The sequence below is a fragment of the Scatophagus argus genome, chromosome 19 (genome assembly GCF_020382885.2).
Source record: "Scatophagus argus isolate fScaArg1 chromosome 19, fScaArg1.pri, whole genome shotgun sequence".
NCBI classification, from domain to species: domain Eukaryota; kingdom Metazoa; phylum Chordata; class Actinopteri; family Scatophagidae; genus Scatophagus; species Scatophagus argus.
Genome location: NC_058511.1, coordinates 5,185,635 through 5,206,083, shown reverse-complemented (window position 1 = coordinate 5,206,083; position 20,449 = coordinate 5,185,635). Strand labels below are relative to the sequence as shown.

Genomic DNA, 20,449 nt, shown 5'->3' with positions numbered 1-20,449 from the left:
GTTTAGGATAATTTAATTTATTGATTTTGACATGATGATGGTGCTAGATGAAAAATCAGGGAATCACCTGCTGCCTGGACCAAAGCAGTGGATTGTGAAATGCTGCTAGCTACAAAAACATTTAAACATGTTAACACAACTATTTCACCACAGAGCAAATGATTTCCTCCTTTGTTCTATAATCCAATCGGGCAGAAGTCTCGCCAAATCCACTCAATGACCTCATATGTGAAATGGAAATTATAACAATATTTAAAAATCAATATGTTGGCTTTCTTGGCAACATTTGATATTCAGGTCAGTATCGGGTGACGCAGGAGAGGCTCAACAAAGCGTCAATTACCCATTTCAGCATTTTCAACAGACTATGTAATCCTAAACCTGACTACGACTCCACCTTCAAACCAGATCCCAACCTTTGAGTTGAGATCTGGTTTTCAGAGAATTCACTTGAATTATTCTAAATAAAGCATGTCCATTTGATGCTCCTGCTCACCTGAAAGCGGTAGAAAGTGCCGTCATCTTTCAGGGAGAGAACGTGGTCCGAGATGGGGAAGAAGTACCCCTGAGCCGCGATTAGACTCCCGATGTGCATGGCCTCAGCTGTGGAAGGAACAGAACGAGGAGTACAGATCACAGCGGGTTCCTCAGCAGTTCCCATATTATCTGTGGTGCAATATCAGCCCAGTAGAAGCCATATCAGGACAATGAATTCAAACAAGACACTGGGAGGAAAAAATCTTTATCTCATTCAAGGTGACACATTAGCTGCATTTAATGTTTCTTATCACGGTTTACCTTATATTTAGATGATAACCTTTTCAGCCACAGATCTTATCCCTGACATAGTCTGACTGAGGATGTAACATGGATGACTCAGTGACTGACTCAGTGTCCAGGCTGTGGGCTTCTGTACCAACAATAAACACCGCCCAGGTCAACTAAATGACACATCCTGAGCAAAAAATAGTGAGTATTTCTGGTTATTATTTTTCGCTCACTCTGCATTGTTCTTGCACTGCATTTGCCAGTAATAACATGGTTTTCTGGTGGTAAAGTCTGCTCCGTCACAGTGAAAATCAACCTTAATGCACACGCTGCAAATGACCTTGCATGAACTGGACTGCTGTTGGGTGGCAAACTCCCATTTAAAATAACTTCTCAACATTAAGATAAATTTACCCCCCTTTTTTACATTATACGGTAACAGCTTCAGCAACAGTTTGACAGCCACATTAAGGAAAACTCCTGCTTGAATGTTAATGCTGGTTTGTGGTTGTTATAATCTAAATGCCACTCACTAGTTTTTGTGTATAATAGTTATTGCAGTGTTTGCAGTGTCTTTTTGGAAATAAAGCTCTGTAGTCATGCAGGACTGTCATGGGAGGCTGCTGCCTTCATTCAGCACAATAAAGTCTGGTGTCGTTTCTCAATACTTGCCTGGATCCTCGATGGACAGGTTCTTCATCAGCCACTGCACAATATCCGCACCTGAAATCAGGTCAGACAGTGACAGACAAATAAATGTTATGCAGTGTGTGGTCACAGAGAAACACAAGTAGAGATGAGGTATGATTTTTTAAAAAATTGAAGACAACAGGGGGAAAGTTAGAGTGAGAGAAAAGCGAGAAAAAGAAATTGGTTATTTTTTGGAGTTGAATATAGATATGTAAACAAAGTCTTTTCCATTTCTATTAAAACTAAAAAGGGAATAACACAAGATGAATACAATTAAATTGTTAGGTGATTAACTAACAAAGGACAAATATGCTGGCTTTAAACCAATTTAGCTTGCAGATATAATGTTTTGTTTTGTTTTGTTTTCAGAAATAATTGCAAAACAAGACTTCTAATAAAGAAGTAATAACTCTTTTGATTACCAAGTGAAGTTTAAAATGTTAAATTATCCAATGTGACTGTCACTCAGGAGAACAATATTTGGAGAACTGATGTTATTTTGTGTGGTCCGTATGACAGGTGAACATACTAAAAATGTTGTTTTGGGGAGAGAGAGCGAGAGCGTCATCTGATCTGTGCTTTCTCCGAGTCCCGAGGGAGGCGGTGTTTAATCCGTCATCATTCATTAGCTTCCTGGCCCTCCGGCGCTCAGCTGCAAACATTTGAGCTGCTGATCTGCACACCCATGCGCTGCAGGAGTAATTGTGTTTATTGATACACTCTGCTTAAGGCACACCGGGGTAATGCATTTTCCATAAGTGCAACGGCTGAGAGAAAGAAGACAGAAGAATGTTAATAGCCTTGCTTTGTTTCCATCATTTGTTTGGGGTGTGTCAAAGCCTCCCACTGCGGCTCCGGTTTGCTGAAGTGATTTAGATTCTGCAGCCAGCGGGAAAGGTAGCTGACTTCAGTTTCTACCTGTCAGGTACGACTGGCTGATAATGTTTCTATTGTCCTTTTTCTAAGTCTTCATTCACGAGTGCTGACTGTATTAGCTCAGTGATTCTCGTCAGTTCCACGCACAATGACACCTACAGTCCCAACTGCTGAGGCAGTCGGCAGCTGATTCCTTTGCTTGAGGGCACCTTGACAGTAGGAGGACAGCATTAGTCATGTGGTCTCCTCACTCTGGTTTTTTTTTTCCCTAAACACTTAATCATATGTTGTCCTCGCATTTTACCTCAAGCTACTCAGCTATTCTCCAGTGATCCACTGCTGAAGAAACAGAGCGGCAGCCTCAACAGAACCAGAATGAAACGCAGCCACAACACATCTTGTGTTTTGGGCAACAGGGCGCGACTCAGCTGGAGTTTTCGCTTCTGGCTGTTCCAACATGACTGCGATTGCCATTCACAACCATCACTATTAGGCTCTTTGGCCAACTTACAAATGAATGCTGTAAGTAGACATCAGTCCTGCAGGGACTGTTGTTTTAAAATGAACAGATTTAGAGTATGGAAACCTACAAGTTCCTTGGAGGAAAAGCTCCCTTTAAACCAAATAAATAAGACATCAGTATCCATTTACTGCTGTAAACTTTGTTCCCCATACATGCTGAATTGTATGTTCGCTTGTACACATTCATCACAATTTCTGGTCTCTAGTTTCCTGTTAATTAAAATCAAATTATGCAGTTCTATTTGGGAAACTCACTTGGAAAATGATTTCTGTTGTTGTTGTTGATTATTAAGCTGACAGAAGGTGGGAACCTCACAAAAGTTTTTTTCTGGTTGTTCTCTTTCAGAACAAAAGATGGATGTGATGTTTTAGGCAGCAAAACTTTTTCACAAAGACATTAAGGTGAACTAATGTGTGTGTTCAAGTGACAAATTTCCACACTCTTCCCCCAACCTTTAAAGTGTTTTTATTTGTCCAAGCCTTTCCAAACCTCAACTGTAGAGGTGGCAGATCAGCAGACGGGGACGTCAGATCAGAAAATGCTCATATGGCTAATTTTGGAAAGCAGCGACAAACGACATACATTTTGAAGTTCTTACCTGTAACAACACTGGGGATTTTGGTCATGAAACTTTTGACAGTTCTGATGGGCACGCCTTCGGTCTCATCCTGGATGTGAGTGATGATGTCTTCAATCTACAGAGAAAGACCAGCAAAGGGAGGACAGAGAAAACTGAAGTCTTAATTTAAGGCAAACAACACACAAAAAAAAACCAATAATCAATAAATAAATCAATAAACCATCACCACATTTGTCTTAGCCTGCTAGTTTTTACTCTGCATTTCATATTTGCAATGCAGCTCAGGAAGTCTGCATTTAAAGATCATTTCATTTGCTTGAAATTGAGCATCCTTTGTAGTCCTCGTGTTCCCAGATTTGTAAGAAACCGATTGCTGTCAGGAATCTTTAAGGAAAAAAGATGCAGGTTCTTCTCACTTCACCTCAGCTCAAGAAGACCTTTCAAAGAAGCAGCAGAAGCGTGAAATGAAACACTGCGGGTGCAGGACTACAAAGTAGAACCTCGTGCAAAACTACTGCTGGTATACAATGAATTTTCAGTGGCGATCCCATGCTGCACTAATCAGTACAAGTGAAGAAGACAAGTATTTAAGTCGAATGCAGCTATTATGCCTGTCCTCTCAATACAAACTTCTTCCTCCATCACCCACTAATTTCCCTATTAATTTCTCACAGGTTCCAGTCCCTCACTCTAATGATCCTGCCCCAGTATCTGAGCCACATGAAAACATTTGCTCTGAGCCTTTGGCCTATTATTACGACTGTGCAGATGTTACATGAGACACATCACCCACTTTATATTGTAGCAATCAGATTAGAGCACAATTTACTGTTCTTTCGATAGCATTGTTGACACCCTTTCTCTGCACAGCTGCTTTTGTGTGTGTGTGTGTGTGTGTGTGCCAGAGAGTGGGAAGTGAGAAGTTGGTCGCTTTGGAGACAGCTAATGCAAACCTACCACACAACTCGGCAGCTATATATAGACTCTGAATCAAAACCTGAACACACAGAGACGTGGCTACATATGTTTATTAAAGCGATCACAATAAGAGGTGCTAAAGAAATAAATGAAAAAACGAAAGTAGAAAAGACAGAGAAAAATATTTTCGACTTCTCGAGCTTCGAGTGCAGACAGTGTACAGCACTGGACTGTCGGACACTCATGCTGTGTGCGTTTTGCTGGCCCTCTTAGCTTTTTGAGTGTATTTATAGTGTGTGAACTAGCTGTCACTGGCACCCACACTGGGTCAAAGCTTCTTCCACATCAGACTTCCACAGGCTCTTAATGTACGGTACTTTAAATTGACAGAACATGAAATATAAATCTACAAAAGTCTCTTGAAATTCAAATATTGTGACGTGACAAAAAAAAAAGAAAAAGAAATTCACTTTGATTTGCTGGTGTGTTTCTCACTTGGTTTCTTAGCTTCGCTTAGCTGATGCATCACATGAGCAAAATTACTGCATCATCGCATGCTGTACCTGTCTATAGAAGAACATGTGATTATTTATAGCAGAGTAACACCAGGGAGGGACTGCAGGAGGAGGGGAGTTTAGAGCTGACGCCGAAGAGAAGACTGAAGAGTGAAATTTAGCTGCCTCATAAAGACAAAAAAGATGAAGGGGCAATTTGGGCAGAAGCTTCATGTTAGCTTTGGCCTGCGCTGCTCAGCTGGTGAGACACGTTGGGGCTTTTTTTCTGCACATTAGCTCCCACAGCATGACCATTATATAACCTTAAAACAACAATAATACACCATACAAGACGAAAAAATACAAAATCTTGGTCTTATTTCCATTGTTGTCCCTGATGTTTTGCAGTCCACCATCTGTTACCAGGATGAAACCAGATGCACCGATAACTGAAGGCTAAGAACTACGCAATGAGCCTGGGAGACTAAATAACAAAAGCAACAATCAACAGATTTTTTTTCAAGAAGCAAACAAACTATAAGGTTGTGATTGTAGTTATCCATGCGTGCATCTATCTTGCTACCACGTTTTTGGCCACTTATAGGAATAGTTCAGCCATTGGGAAATACGCTTCACTCTCTTTCAGATGAGAGGAAAGCACACTAATTAACACCTTATATATTGTTTAATTCATACACAAACAAATATAAAGACACGTTGTGGTTTTACAGGGAATTGTGGGCTGCATTATTTCTTGGCACTGCCAGTGAATTCCTGGCATCTCTGCAGTGAAGACAAGACTTTGTGACAACCTGCTGAAAATAAGAAATAATTAAAGCATGTAAGTCCTCGTTAAACCACAACTTGTCATCTTTACATTTCTGTTGGTGTTTAGTTTTGGACAGAACCACCCTAACTGTTTTCTCCTGCTGCAAGTCTTCACCCTAAATTAAGATAATTGTCTCCTGGCTCTCGCTTTATACTGAACAAACAAGGATGAGACTGGTATCCATCCAGTCTCCAAAATGCTGAACTTTAACAGAGTCTGAGGTTATGGTGGTGGCAGAATGAACACTTAGGCCAGGATGTTCTTTTTGCCAGGTAAGTGCATTGCTCAGAGACACAATTACTGGAAATATCAGTATAAAGAAAAGCTTTAAAAGAGCATCTCATTCAGCTCCTAAGAAAAGATGTTCCCAGCCAGCCTGAAGATTCAAACTGACAAGCCTTCTGCTTTTACCTCCGTGGCCATCAGACTGCTGCCACTGTGTTCCCTGCTCTTGTTGAAAGAAACAAAACCTGGCTTTCTGCCAATCAGCAAGGGCAGAGGCAGCTTTGGGCTACACGTCAGAATCAATATAATAATATGGTTCTAACAAGACCTTGATGGTGTGTGGAACAGCTGGTCAAATGAATTTAATGGCTTCCACTGTCATGAAAAATTCACTCCCGAAACCACCAATCAAAACGGGTATTCACAACAGATTTACTGCAGCGTACAACAGCCATCAACACAAGAATTTTAGGACAAGATGCCAAGACTGCCTTCCCATAGATTCCTGATGACAAAAGACACAGAGTCCTACTATTTTGAACAGAGAAAAAAGTAGACTGTCAGTCAGAGTCAGCAGCATTAGATTAGTCACAGTCTTACAGAACAGAGAGCTTTATGTGAGTATTATTGGAATTTTCAGTCATCATACCAGTTAGCATCATGAGTGTGAGCTACTATAGGTGAACGAAGAGGAGAAACTCCAACTGCGAGACCAAGAAATTCAAGACAAAAAGGTATTGCATGACGGATTACAAAATGACATAGTCGCCTAGCGGAAAGTGAGATCATAACAAGAGGAAGAAATAGGAATCAGACAGAGATATTAGCTGTCTACAGCATGTAGTGTTGATTAAAACACGAACTTTGCTCTTAGTATATCTTGCTGATATTCAGATTACAAACTCCAAACTCTTGCTGACATACACTCTGCTGGCAGTGGCTGATTCAAACCAACAATTAGCTAAGTTCCAGCGCTTCTACTACCTGCTTCTGTGCCTCTAAGCCAAAGCTTCTCGGACTGAAGGAGCACAAAGACGTGGCAGGGACAGCACAGGACCATTGAGGAATATGGGGAGTATCTGAAGTTGAACAAATCTGAATGATGAAGAAACATAACCATTTTTGGTTACATTTAACTGCGTTGTTTTCTCAGGTCTTCAATTTGATATTATGAGAAGCTTCAAACCTGTTGTGTTGGTGTCGTCATGTCGCTTCAGGTAAAAGTGAGACGCGAAACACAGGATTCCAGGAAGTCCAGTCTGAGTCACAGATTTAAGAGTTTGAAGGTTTATCAGAGGTGAAAACACTGAACAGCTAAAGATTTTAAGGTTGTGGAAAGTTGGCAGGATTCTTCTTTTTTATTTTTCATCATGACAACAGGCAGAATGTACAACTACATTATCCATGTCAAAGAGGAATTTCCTACGTGTGGCACCCTGGTGCGCCTGCATTGTCACCCCTGCTGCGCCATCTCAGCCACCGTGGCTGATGGTGGTTTATGGACAGAGGATAGGGAATTTATTATATCACTGAGGGGCCTCACATAAACATATATGCATGTGCGTAAGTGCGGCAGCTGAGTGCACCATGTGCTATGTTTCTGAGCTGTGCAAGCGTGCTGCATGCGTGTGGTTTGTTTGTGTGTTTCTGCTTTGAGTGCAGCCCAGTGGGAGCAGATTTCATCAGACTTATTGCAAGCTGCTCTATTTTACCCCCCCATGGGGTACATTACAGTGTTATCACCTCACGCTTAGCACAGACCAGCTTGGGGGCTGGCAGGCAGCTTTGCAGACAGGTGGGTTATGGGGTGACAAGGACTATGCTGCTGATTGTGGTGTAATGATCCCTTTGGGCAACAGAATGGCCATCCATTTGTACTCAACAGCGATGCAAATGTCATTGTCTCCGTCCCTCAGTAATCCATTTATTGTTTGAGTGGGTATCATATTTGCTGCAGTCTTACGTGAGACTGAAGGAAGTATGTGATGGATAGTGTAGTGCAATGAGGCAAAGATGAACACAATATTCTTCTAAAATAATATTATGGAGAGCTGAAGTTTCATCTGCAGAAACTGATTGAAACTGTTTAAGTCGAGGAGAGAATATTCTGTTTTTTTCTAGATTCAGAGAAAAACGCAAATACTGCAAAATAATAATTGCAATTTCTGCATTCAAGATTATACAAATATTATCAACAAAGTGCAGTCAAAGTTTAAAAGTAAAGCTACTCACTGTGCAGAAAAAACACTTTGTGATTGTATTTTACTGATGCAAACTATGTGAGTAACATTTTCGTCTGGTCAAAGTGGAGTTTTAACTTGCTTTTTTTAAATGTTCTGTGGTTACTGAAAAGAAATGTGTCGCAGTTTGTAAGATTGTGTGTTTGATATGAAAGGCCCTGATTTACAAAGTAACAAAAATAAACACAGTGGAGTGAAAAGTAAAATCTTTCTAACGTAGAGCAGTAAAACGTAAGTGGCACCAGATGTAAAGTTGAGTTGAATACCACAAAATTAGTAGTAGTTCTGCAATACTGGGGATTTCAGTTGTTCAGTTGCTGGATACAATCTGGTGCTGTCACTCACGGCCAATAAGAGCATAGAAAGTTACACAAGACTTATTCAGAAGAGAAGTGGGCTAGAGCATCCTGAGTGAGCCACGTCGACCCATGGGGAGAAGCTACAATAGCTCTCAGCTGGACCCACAACCTGGCATGCACACCCAAGCACATGCAGAAGCATTCAACAAAAGTGCCCCTCATTTATCAAATGCCCCCCTTTTGAATTGCTGACCCTGAAAACAGCTGCAATTAGTGTTTCTGGGCACAAAGAGAAATCTGTGGGAGAGGAGACCGACAGGGTCCATCACTGTGGTTATAATGAAGCAGGTATGCGTCCCGCTGAGAGAGAGAAAATGTCAGTCATGGCCCTGAGTGATGGGGATGGCTACGCAGAGATACCTGGATAACACATTTTGAGATAAATTAAGAAAATCACCTCATCTGAACCAGGTAGCTTCAAACCTTCCCCACAGTGACAGTTTAACATGCTGCCAGATTGATGGGAGGCTTACTGAAGGCCAGCTAAGGAAACAAGGAGACAACTGACAGGTATTTAACTTGGCAATGCAGAGGTTGAATATTCCAGCTGTTTTTTTGAATGTAAGACACTTTAACCCTGTTAAAGATCCTTTAGGAATGGATTATAAAGAGCAGTTTGTCCAATTTGTCCAAGAGTAACAGCCTCAGAATGACATAAATGTTAAGCACATATGCATGTATGCTTCAGCATACCAAGACATTTTGGACAATGCTATGCTTCCAACTGTGTGGCAACAGTTTGTTGAAGGCCCTTTTCTATTCCAGCATGACTGTGCCCCAGTGCACAAAGCAAAGCTCCATAAAGACATGGTTGGATGAGTTTGGTGTGGAAGAACTTGACTGGCCCACACAGAGTCCTGACCTCAACCCCATCCAACACCTTTGGGATGAACTGGAACGGAGATTGTGAGCCAGGCCTTTTGGTCCAACATCAGTGTCTGACCTCACAAATGCTCTGCTGCATGAATGGACAAAAAATTGAAGAGAAATCCTTCAACATGTTGTGAAAAGCCTTCTCAGAAGAGTGGAAGCTGTTACAGCTGCAAAGCTGTCTGTGTGTTTAAAATGTGATGTCATTAAATTCCTTTCTAGTGTGAAACACTCCATCCAGATACTCAGAGGGTCTTTTATTAAGCTTCATTCATGACAACACTACCAGTCAGCTGTCAGAGACTGGAAAAGGTAAAAGAATCCTTTTTTTGCCAGCAGTGTGGTTTAAAATTGAGAGTGTAATTCAAGTGCTGATGGCCACATTTTACACACCTCAGAGAGCAAGTTCAAAGATTCCCGGGAAGAATAGCATTCGACTCCCTGAACTGATTAATTTAGATGTCTGGGGAGGCAAAGTATGTGATCAGACTAGTCATAAGAGACCATTCTCTGATTTAACTCCTTCCAGAGCCCCTTCACTCAATCTGCATGTTACCTTCACCAGATCCTTCATAATCAAGTGCCGAGACAGCACACTGATTGCAACATGTTCCTCCCTGCTTCAAGTGGCACTTGCACACAGACAAGAAACACTTGGAAAGAAAGTCAAGTGACAACAAAAGGGAAAGGAAGGTGGGAGTGATAGGAGATTGTATGAAAGAACTCGCTGATAGCCAAATGTCATGCACATAAAGTACGGACTTGAGGATTACAGCCTTTCGTCAGACCACAGAATACATGTGGGTTGGCGTCAGGGTTTTCTGTGAGTGGTTAAAAGTAGCCAAAAGATTAAAAATTACAGATCCAGTGACAGGAACTTCTGGGCTTAAACAAATTCAAAGACACTTAGTCTGCATTTTAGGTCAAAGCTGTGCACATGTTCAACATTTATTTGTTTTGTTCATTTCATTTGTTTATTTCAGAGCTACTTTCCAGTCTGATGCATTTTGTCTCAAGAATATTGTTAGCCACCTATCCTTGTCAGCCATACGTATTGTTGGGGTAGTATTTTATATCACCACAAACTCTTCCAACATTTGATATCTCACTAAATCTAACTTCGTTATGATGCCTTGAAACAGAAAGCGGCTGATTACATAAGTAGAAGCTGGAGTAGTATGCAGGGTTGGGCATCATGTTACTCTCAACGTTATCCAACCTTCAAACTATTTCAGTTCGATTTCTGAGAAGGAGGCGATAAGAGACTACAGATTCAACATGGTTGTCCTCAAACATCCGCTCGCACACACATGCACACAAAACTATGCATCATTAAGTTCAGAATCAACATTTGTGCTAAAACACTCACAAAAACCATCCATCAGATTTCTCTTCTGCGGCTTTCATTGTATGTGTGGAGTGAGCCAAGTGTCATTCCTCATGTCTGATAGTTCTTTCACTGAATTAAATGAATCTTGAAATTGAGAGAGCTGCCATAACGAGGTCCAAGTTTGTCTTGCAGTGGGCCACTTGAACTCTGCCAAAACTCACGAACATCGAGCCAAGATGTCCCTGTATCTGTACACCAGGTTCTGTGAGCGTAAACACAACAGTGGTGTAACAGTGTGCGGCCATGTTTAGATGCTTCGGCGTAAGCTTCAAAACCTGCCTTTAATGTGTATGGAAAGTAGAAGTGTCATCTTAGGTAACGCACCCCTTCAGAGACCAGGCTTTCCGTTCAGTAGGGCACCTTTCCTCCCCTGCAGCGCCTGAATCCCTCAGCTGCCGCTCAGAGATCTCTGCACCACTGCAGATATCACATGGCTCAGTTTTAAGATCTGACTGCCAGGGGTCATCCTGGAGATAACACTCACTTTTTGCAACACACACATATCCTTCCATCGTATATCCTGGTATATGTTTTATTGCTGGGAAGGATTGCAGTATTTTGTTTACACCCTGAATCCTCTGACAATAAAAGCTTGTCTGGGTTTCCCCTCAGAATGACATTTTCAGCAACATGATCAAGACACTTGATATGATGTTTTCATCACATATTCTAAGGAGTCATGGAAGTATATCAAAAGAACATTATGAGATCACTATCATTATTACTGCCCCAATGTAATGTATGATCTTGTTATATACTATTATAATATAATTCCAAAGCCTTACTGTAGCAATCCAGCTATTGAATGCTTTTTAAAAGTCATATTAGACTCAGACTTGAGTGGGTGTCTGCACTCAGATGCTTTGTATGGAATAAAACAGGGTATCTGTAATTTCCTTATTAAATACTGTATGATACCTTCTAGCTGTAATATCTTTCACTAAACCACGAGAAAGGATCTCAGATAAGAAAAGACCAGATTCCCAAAAGTCTCTTCCCACGTTCTCAATTGTAAACCACTGAACTATGGTGATCTTGGAGGTGGATTATTTTCATCACCGAAGCTGTGGACTAAATTCAGATAGATTAATAAGCACAAATATGCATTAAATAATGGTCTTTGTGGAGGACTCATCATTCCACCTGCTGTAGGGCACTAAAATATAAAATTGAGAAGTAGACAAACATATTAAAAAAAATTATTGTGTGGCAGAAAAAAAAAAGAGTGGAAAAGAAAAACAACCCAGCAAACTATGGACTTCATACAGGCTTTCTTATACGTGATTTGTACACCAAATTGCACAATTAATATCTTTCCACACAAACAATGTATCAGCAGCTAATAAACACAACTTTGGAGAGGGACCGTCCGTCAGTGAATTTCAACAGTCATGCTGGGAAATAACACTGAGACGGCACAGGTGAACAGTGAATGCAGAGATGCATTACAGGTAACAACACAAGCGGCACTGTTTCAAGGCTAAGCTCTAGTTTACACTTAGCAGTGTTTATAGTTTTCATTTCTCTCTTTGCGTCCATGTCATGTTGACTTATACACCTCTAGAGATGACACTCCGTGATAAATGACTTCATTATGACTCCTCTAAATGGATAGCGACTCATTTCATCAGTATTAGCAGATCGGAGATGGAATTGAATATACGCTGACAGTATAAGCATTGTGACATGTGTCTTGAAAACAGTCAAATGGAAAGTGTCATTTTAGTCATTCAGGATACTTATTCCTCATGAAAATGTTAGCTTGAAATGCACTGTAGCTTGTATCTTTCAAGGGCATTACGTTTCTATCGTCGATTTGTTGTTGTGCAATATTCTATGTCAGTCAGTGCGTATAACACTCTGTGTTATACTTCCCTAATCCACTATCCTCAATGAGACATTTTCTATAAAATGAAATATATAATTTATACAAGTTCTCAGTAACATGAAGAGGCTAACTATAATTTGTCGACCTTTGGTTGAAGTGTGTGATAATCAGGTTCTGATAATGAATCTGCCCTGTGATGGAAAATGCGTATTGAAGTCTGGGCACGTACTGTTCAAGAGCATGTACTTCCATAAGACTTTGGCAATAAGAGGACTTGGGTAATCCTACATTCACTTCAATATGTCATGCAGGATATTAGCATTTTTCTAGATTCAGCAAGAGGATTAGCATGCCAGTCTGGCAAAGGTGGAATTAGTTTCACCAAAATTGTAAAATATAGTGAGTTTGATCGAAATGTATGTGTGTGTGTGAGCACGAGTTGCACATTAACACACAGTGTGTCTCACACGTAATTACACACGCCAAATGAATTGCCATTCACAGTGTAATGACTACAGAGATGCTGAAGCTGTCTGCCTGCAGTCTATGGGGTTATGTCTGAAGGTCAGATAAGATGGATTTGTGACAGTGATGGTGAATCTTACTGGTTTCGGCCCAGTGCATCTGGCAGAAGGGTGATGTGACTGTTAATGGAAGTGTAATGACAACAGGATGGCTTTTCCACAGTTGACTGCCAGCGCATCCCTGTCTGACAGACGACGAAATTTATAAGGCCACTCAAGATTCTGAACCACAAAAAGAAAAAGTCTCCTGGTTTGCACAATGTTTCTCCTGCAACCAAAAATCAATGAAAAGTTCATCTGGAATCAAACCTCAGTGGTTGAGTGTACTTCGTCAACACTAGTGGCTGCATAAGAAAAGTATTTATGATAAATTTGACGGGGCTTAAATACCAACTTAAATGATGTTTAACTATTGCAAGGCCAACATCTACAGCTACGCTAGCAGCTCTGTGTGGGACTGAGACCATGAACTCACCGGGAAACTGTTTACTGAGGTAACAACAATCAGACTCCTTTCTGAAACCAGAGGAATCGGGAGGGCCGACTGACCAACATGGCCATCCCTTGAACAACAATAGGCTATCTATGTATTTTTTAAAGTCAGCCAAATTCAATTATGTATGTCCATCATAGCAAGAAAGACACTGTTAGAAATCCATTGTAGCCGAGTCACACCAATCCATGTGAAGCTTAGCCTGTGGTGCACAGGTGGTTTAGTAAAAAGGACTTTCAGAACAGTCCTTTATCTCTCAAGGGATGTTTTCATTAAAAGTCTTGAATTTCCCTCGGGATCAATACAGTATCTATCTATCTATCTATCTATCTATCTAAGATCATAGAGTGAGCAGATTACTATGCTGACATTTATCGTGGGAATCAATGTTATATCTCTTCATGCCTAACAATCACAAAAGTTTCAGCAAAAAAGCAGCACTGCAAAGACTGTAATTGGACAAAAAAAGAAAGTAAGACAAGCTGCTATTAGTCTGGCTGCAGGTGGAGCAGGGGATTAAAGCCTCAGCCTCCCTCGGTATGGTTAACACCTTTGGGGACGCGGCACCGACTGCAGTGAGGACAAGGTGCCCCGGGCGGCGGTGCAACAGGCTGTCTACCTGACTGCAGCAGGACCCAAAAGATTATCTGGATTTAGGCATGAAACGACATTATTTTTTAGTGCCTGCCTCCATCTGTTCTGCCTCAGCAAAGAATATAAAACGAGAAAAGAAAAAAGAACAAAGAGTAGGGACAAACAGTGTAACAAAGTTCTCTACTTCTTAGTCAAAAAAGCTACCCTTGTTGCCGGTTTAAAGCTCTTAAACCTATATACCCCAAATAGGAGTTTTCACTTATATTTCCTGACTAGACTTCTTTTCAAGATGCGGCCGCAACCGATTTTTATTTTTATGAGGATGCTAGAATGGAACTTTGAAATTGCAAAGCTCTCCAACTTTGAGCCAGTGTGACAGGGTTTGACCTCTCAGTAAGGAAATTATCATTTATCTATGTTGTTGTTTATGTAACTCAATAAAGACAAGCAGCAGAAAACGTTACACTAAATAATTGATCAAGACTGTGCAGATGTATACGAAGTTATTCTTGGAGTTTAATGACGTGTATTTCCAACCGCAGCTTCACCAATTTCAACCAGATTTTGATCCCTGATCAGTGAAACTGAAAATACATGCATTTCACATATGTAAGTACATTGCATGTATAAAACTCCTTTTCTTGTAAAATTACACTATACCTGCAACAGTTTCCTTACTTGAATATGCTGCAATAGTTCTGTTAGTGGTTTAGTGATATCACTTAAGATTGGATATGCATACATGTAACCTAAGTGGTCTGGTGTCTTGGAGACTGTATCAGTAATGAAATTCTGGAGATAAAGCAGGAAAAGGGCACTCATAGCCACTGGAAACAAAGCTGTTTGAGTCCCAGAAGGACAAACAGTTGTGTTCATTGCAAGTGTCAGGGTATATTTTTAGCAACTCCCCAGGAGAGCTTTAAAAGTCCTTTCTTGGTTGTTTCCTTTATGCTGCAAATAATTCCCATCTCGATGTTGGGAGATGGATGCTGGCGTGAAGAGCTGCTTCAAGACTGTGCTTTTGGCTGATGCTGGGTTGATTGCCCTTGTCTACCGAAGGACAGCATCAGTCACCAGCTGCAGTGTCTGTGAATGCAACAACTGACGTTTCGGGGTTATTTTGTTCTACCTTATTTTGTTCCTCTGACAAGGAAAGTTCATTATAGCACAAAGTAAACATTAATTTCATATTGGATTTGGCTGTAATTGCAATCTGCATATGCCACATGCCTTCACATTTTCCCACTTGCATTTCTATTTAAATGTGACACGTGCACGATTTTTCAGATGAAGCCTCTATTTTTTCTGTCATATCCAGAGTGAGCTATTGCTGACACAAATTAAATGCTATTTAAGCAAAGAGAACATTTGTTTTTGATGAAATGACACTGTGGCATCTTAAATATGTGCTGACAGTCACAGTACATGAAAAGAAAAACAACAGATTCACTTCAGACTTCCACTGGGTGAATTTTATCAGACTGAAACATGCAGAGCTGTAGGGCAGCAGTAGAAGACGTATGTGCTTGCAAGTTACAGTTGTTTTGATTAGTGAAATGCATCAAAATCAAAGTGAGAAGAAAATGATATCATCCTGCAAATCGGTAGCTCGCATGCTGCAGATCTGGGAAATCAGGACCGTAATTGTTTAGTGTAAAGATCTGATCACAGCTGATCATAGAGCCAGAGAGTTCAAAATGAAGAAGCTGGTGTCGTTCCTGAGTCGCACCTCCGTTCTTCAACTGCGTCCACAGAAGGTGGAATGGAAGCAATTAAGAGACGCCAGTCAATGGCACAAGTACGCCTTGTGAATACATACATGTCAGGATGTTTTTCCATGAAGTTATTGTCCTGTTAGCTTACAAGCTATTCACCAGACATGACTGACAGTGACACTTGGCAAACTTCTTAGGTCTAAGTGGTTCTTTTTCCTTCACTGTTAAAGAAAACTTTTGAATGAAATATGATGCAATCCTGAGAAAAATGTTTGGAGAAAGGAAACAGGGAACCGGGAGGCATGCATGCATTTCTAAAGCTAAAACGGCACACAAAAACATCAATATCATAACATTTAACATTGTCTTAACATTTATCTGTTAAGACAGACAGAGTGATACATTCCTCGGGGTAGAAATGTTAAGAGCTCAAAGTTCTCATTGAAACTTGGCAATTGAGTTTCCTGTCTGGCAAACAACTGACGGACCGACCGACAGACAGACACAGACAGCAGAATGTGAGCTGAGGCCAAACCTTCCCCGAGCAATAATCAATCCAGACGAGTTTTCATAGCCCACAGTGAGGGACACCAACAGAGCTGACCTCGAGTCTTAAAGCCAGACACATCCATGCCCAGCAGAGAGTGAGTAAGCGGCACAGGGGGAGGCTGATTTTATTTTGATTCTCTCTATTCACTCATGGGGGTCCAGTCTGCTTCCAGCAAATTATGTCATTACTGTGATATGAAATAACAACCTCTCTCATGTGTCCCTCATGAAACATACGGCGGATGAGAGTGGCCTGTGCTAACCATCGTCATGATGGCCGACAATGACATCCAGATAGAGTAAAAATGATCTTAAAGGTTTCCATAATGTCGATTCGGAGTGAGGAGAAAAATTCACACGGAACTCTAAGCTTCACGTGTCCCTGATTGGCTGTCCTGCTTCTTGAAATAAAATTACTTCTTAATTATTGCAATCCAAGAAGACAGAAAAACAACACTTCCAGTGTTGAACAGCCAATGTTTCTTAAACTGCAGACGCTGCAAGGCAAATAAAACTGGTGACTGCCATTTAAAAATTTCCTTTGGGGAATTTAAGAAAAAGTGAAGTGCATTTACAAGGAGAAACTTTGATCACTTTAAGTAAAACTTATTCAAATAAAGGCAGCAAGGGAAAAAGCACTTGGCATTTCTTTTCACAGATGAGACTCTGCCCATTTCAACTTCATTCTTGGTTTGTCAGAGAAATCCATTAGGCTACAATTTACTGCTCTCCTGCTGCACTGTCAGAGTGAATAGGGACGGGTATGTGGGTGTCTCTGGAACAGCACTCATTAAAATCTTTTCATCTTACCTAACACTTCAAGGATTCAACATATAGCACTGATAGAAGAATGTCAGGACTATTTTCAAAGCTTTCTGGGATCTCATTAAAGCTTTGAAGCCTGTCAGAGCAACATTATTTGCCGGAAATGCACGCGTTTTGACAGAGTGCTGTCCAATACTGTATCTCTTATTCTAACTGCAACTCAAACCTATGTGGGAAAATGTGTACTACACACAGTCATGTGATTGTTAGTTTTTTCAGCTATAGAGTCTCAACAGCTTTTTTCAATTTGCTGGATTCAATGAGGAGATTTGGTACGAAATGTTCCTGTTAACCTAAGGATGAATTATTGGTGATCTACTTTTTCATCTAGCACTGTCATCAGGTCAAAATTTCAATTTGTCCACTAAAAATAGATCATTTTTGTCGAGCGACACTCATCAGAAGTGTCGAGTGCCCTTCCATAAATCAGGCTTTAGCACGTTGAGGCATTTAGCTCAGCTCACTGCAGTGCCAAAGCATGAAGGCAGTAATATAATGATACTCTCATTATTTAATATAAAATTGCTAATTATAATTGATATTAATCTTGTACTGTCTGTAGCATTTGGAGTTAAAGGTAGGAAGATATGTGGGTGCTAAGAATGAGTCTTTGGTTATTTCTGCAGATAGAGGAGTTGTTAAATGGCCAAGATTCTTCACAGACAGGAAGAAAAAGGCTTAATGCCCGAACTTTGGTAGATAAGTGAAGAAAATAAGTCATAATTACCTTCCTTGCCCGCATACGTGCATATAAAGTCAAGCACACACACAAACACGCAGCTAAAACACAAGGCTCTATTTCTTTAAAGAAAATCAACCTCTCAGGATTGCGTAACACTTGAACACACACTGACACACACACGCACATGAACCCACACATTTACTCTTTTTTTTTCTCCTCCATTTTGACAAAACAATCTGTCAGACCTGGCTGACACAAGAACACACAATCACAGCTAAAACCTTGCTTTTTGTTTAAACAAAACTGTCAGCATTAAATCACATGCACCAACCTAAAACCCTGGCTGCGACGTTCGCTCAGATCGTGCACCAACTGATCATTTCACATTCCCACTGATCACTGGGTGGCAGAGCAGTCAGCAGACGGCTGAGCTCTGTTCTGTCAGAGGCGATGCAGATTGGGCATCATCAGGGCTCATTTGCAGGATTAAAGAGGTGCAATATGCAGGGTACGGATGGTCATGACTCCAGCTCCCCTCAGCCTCACCCATCGCCTGTGTCTGAGTGCAACAGGGAGGGCTGAGATCTGAGGAACAGGCCAAAGGCTCGGTTCTGGCTGGGAATAAAGGCGAAGACTTCAATAGCCTTGGCATAACAGCACTCACTAAGTCTTTGCCCTGTTTATTTTTCTTCTTCACTCTCAATCATTGTCCCTGCAGTCTCTCTTGTTCAGAGGCACTGAAGAAGTATTTATCAGAGACATTTTCATGGCTCCTTGGTCATCGCATACAATAAGAAAATACATTGAAGACATTGGAGGAAAACAGCTGCTGCGAGTCTGGTGTGAGCAGTCTGTCCTCACACCATCTGTTAGACACTATCCTCAGCGAACGCTGGACTGAGTGAAGTGTTCTCTGAGGAGTTTCAGCCTCGTCTTTTACATTATGTCTCTGTGGGCCTTGAGAGAAGGATGAGCTTATTCAGAAGTACTCAGCGTACCTTTGGTCTTCTGTGTGCAGGCTTTGATTTCTTTGAGTGCCAATTTTCAGCTCTGCACTGTGCTAATGAACTGGTGCTGTGAGGCGATTTGGAGAGAGGAATTTCTGTCTCAAAGCCGTAATTTTTTTTATGCGCGTAGCCCGAATGCATTCAAGACGTGTCTGTAATTGATTTATATTTTTAATTTAGTCTCACAGTTGAATCAGTCCAAACTCCAAAATCAATCTTGGTGCTCCTTTTTTCAGTTTTGAACGTGCACACATAATAAAGGAATCATAGCATCTTAAATTGGTCTTGCATCAGCTGATTTTTGCTGCACAGTGCATAGACAAGATTTCCTCCAAGCATTTGCATTGATCACACTTGACAAGATGCAAGCAGATTTGCTGACCCAGTTGTTTGAAGCTGGTCTGATCAATTTCAAATCAAACCAGTCCGATCAATCAAAGTCAAAAGTTAATCAAAATAGAATTCTGAGGATTCTTGTGGTTTATAACCAATATAGTTGTGTGACCTGCACGTGCTGATAATGGACTGCCAGGGTAATGTTAGTAGTGTGTATGAGAGAACATATTGATTGTGCATGGTTCAAATGCATGTGTGCTTGTTGACATAACAACTGCACTATAGCCAGAAACAGATTGGTAATTGTGGGTTCCCCAACAGATTTAACAACAAAAATCATGCTCTCTACATTATATCCTCAGAGGTCCAATTAGAGAGGAGACTCACACCCTACCTGCTCCACTGAAATAGAGCCATAACACCTTCCACAGAGAATTTATTCCCCCAGAATCTCAAGGGCTTTCAAAAGAAACCACATTGTGAAAAATGACCTTTTCTATAAGTTATTCTTGCATTTGGCTAAAAAAAATGATTAAGACTTAATTTGTCCACATTCATCAAGCTAATTGCCATTGACTGCTCAGTCTCATGCACCCTGGAAAACAAGGGTCATTTGTCCAAGAATTTCCCTTAAGGCAAGCAGTCAGTAACATGAAAAATAGGTTGAAGATGGCATGAGCAAGTCAATTTCAGAAAATAACACTGGTTCAAAAAAAAAAAAAAAAAAAATGTTGAGGATGATGACAAGATGCTGTCCCTTGGTGTGTCATCCATCCCCTTTAGGTTGTATATGAAACACAGTGGACTTTAGATTTCCTCCACTGATACTAAACAAAGGGGCCATAGTTTACAAGAGATTTACAAGTTTACAAAGCAAGAAAGTGCTTGAAAGAAACCTTCACCTGGGAGACGAGTGTTCATGTCCTGTAAGAGAAGAAGTTTCCTTTTATTTTCCAAGTTGTTTTTGTGCCTAGACTTAACCAAAGTGCCATTTCATGCTAACCTTGGTCTTAGAAAGGCTTTGTGGTGTGAATGCTATCAGACACACATGCTTGGGATAAGAATGTGATGAAATATCTCTACAAAATTTGATGCCAATCCGTCTAGTAGTTGTTGAGGTATTTCAGTCTGGAC

General features: G+C 40.8%; 1 protein-coding gene across 4 annotated transcripts in view; it reads right to left on the bottom strand.

Annotated features, from left to right (window-relative positions):
* Positions 1-20,449, bottom strand: part of rgs6 (regulator of G protein signaling 6) — a 75,603-nt gene that overhangs the window by 16,480 nt on the left and 38,674 nt on the right. For all 4 annotated transcript variants that reach the window (XM_046372368.1, XM_046372369.1, XM_046372370.1 and 1 more), the window contains 3 exons: positions 3,456-3,552; positions 1,441-1,491; positions 497-603 (listed from right to left, as the gene is read on the bottom strand). In XM_046372368.1, the coding sequence (XP_046228324.1) occupies positions 497-603; positions 1,441-1,491; positions 3,456-3,552 (255 nt within the window). The remainder of the gene's footprint in view (positions 1-496; positions 604-1,440; positions 1,492-3,455; positions 3,553-20,449) is intronic.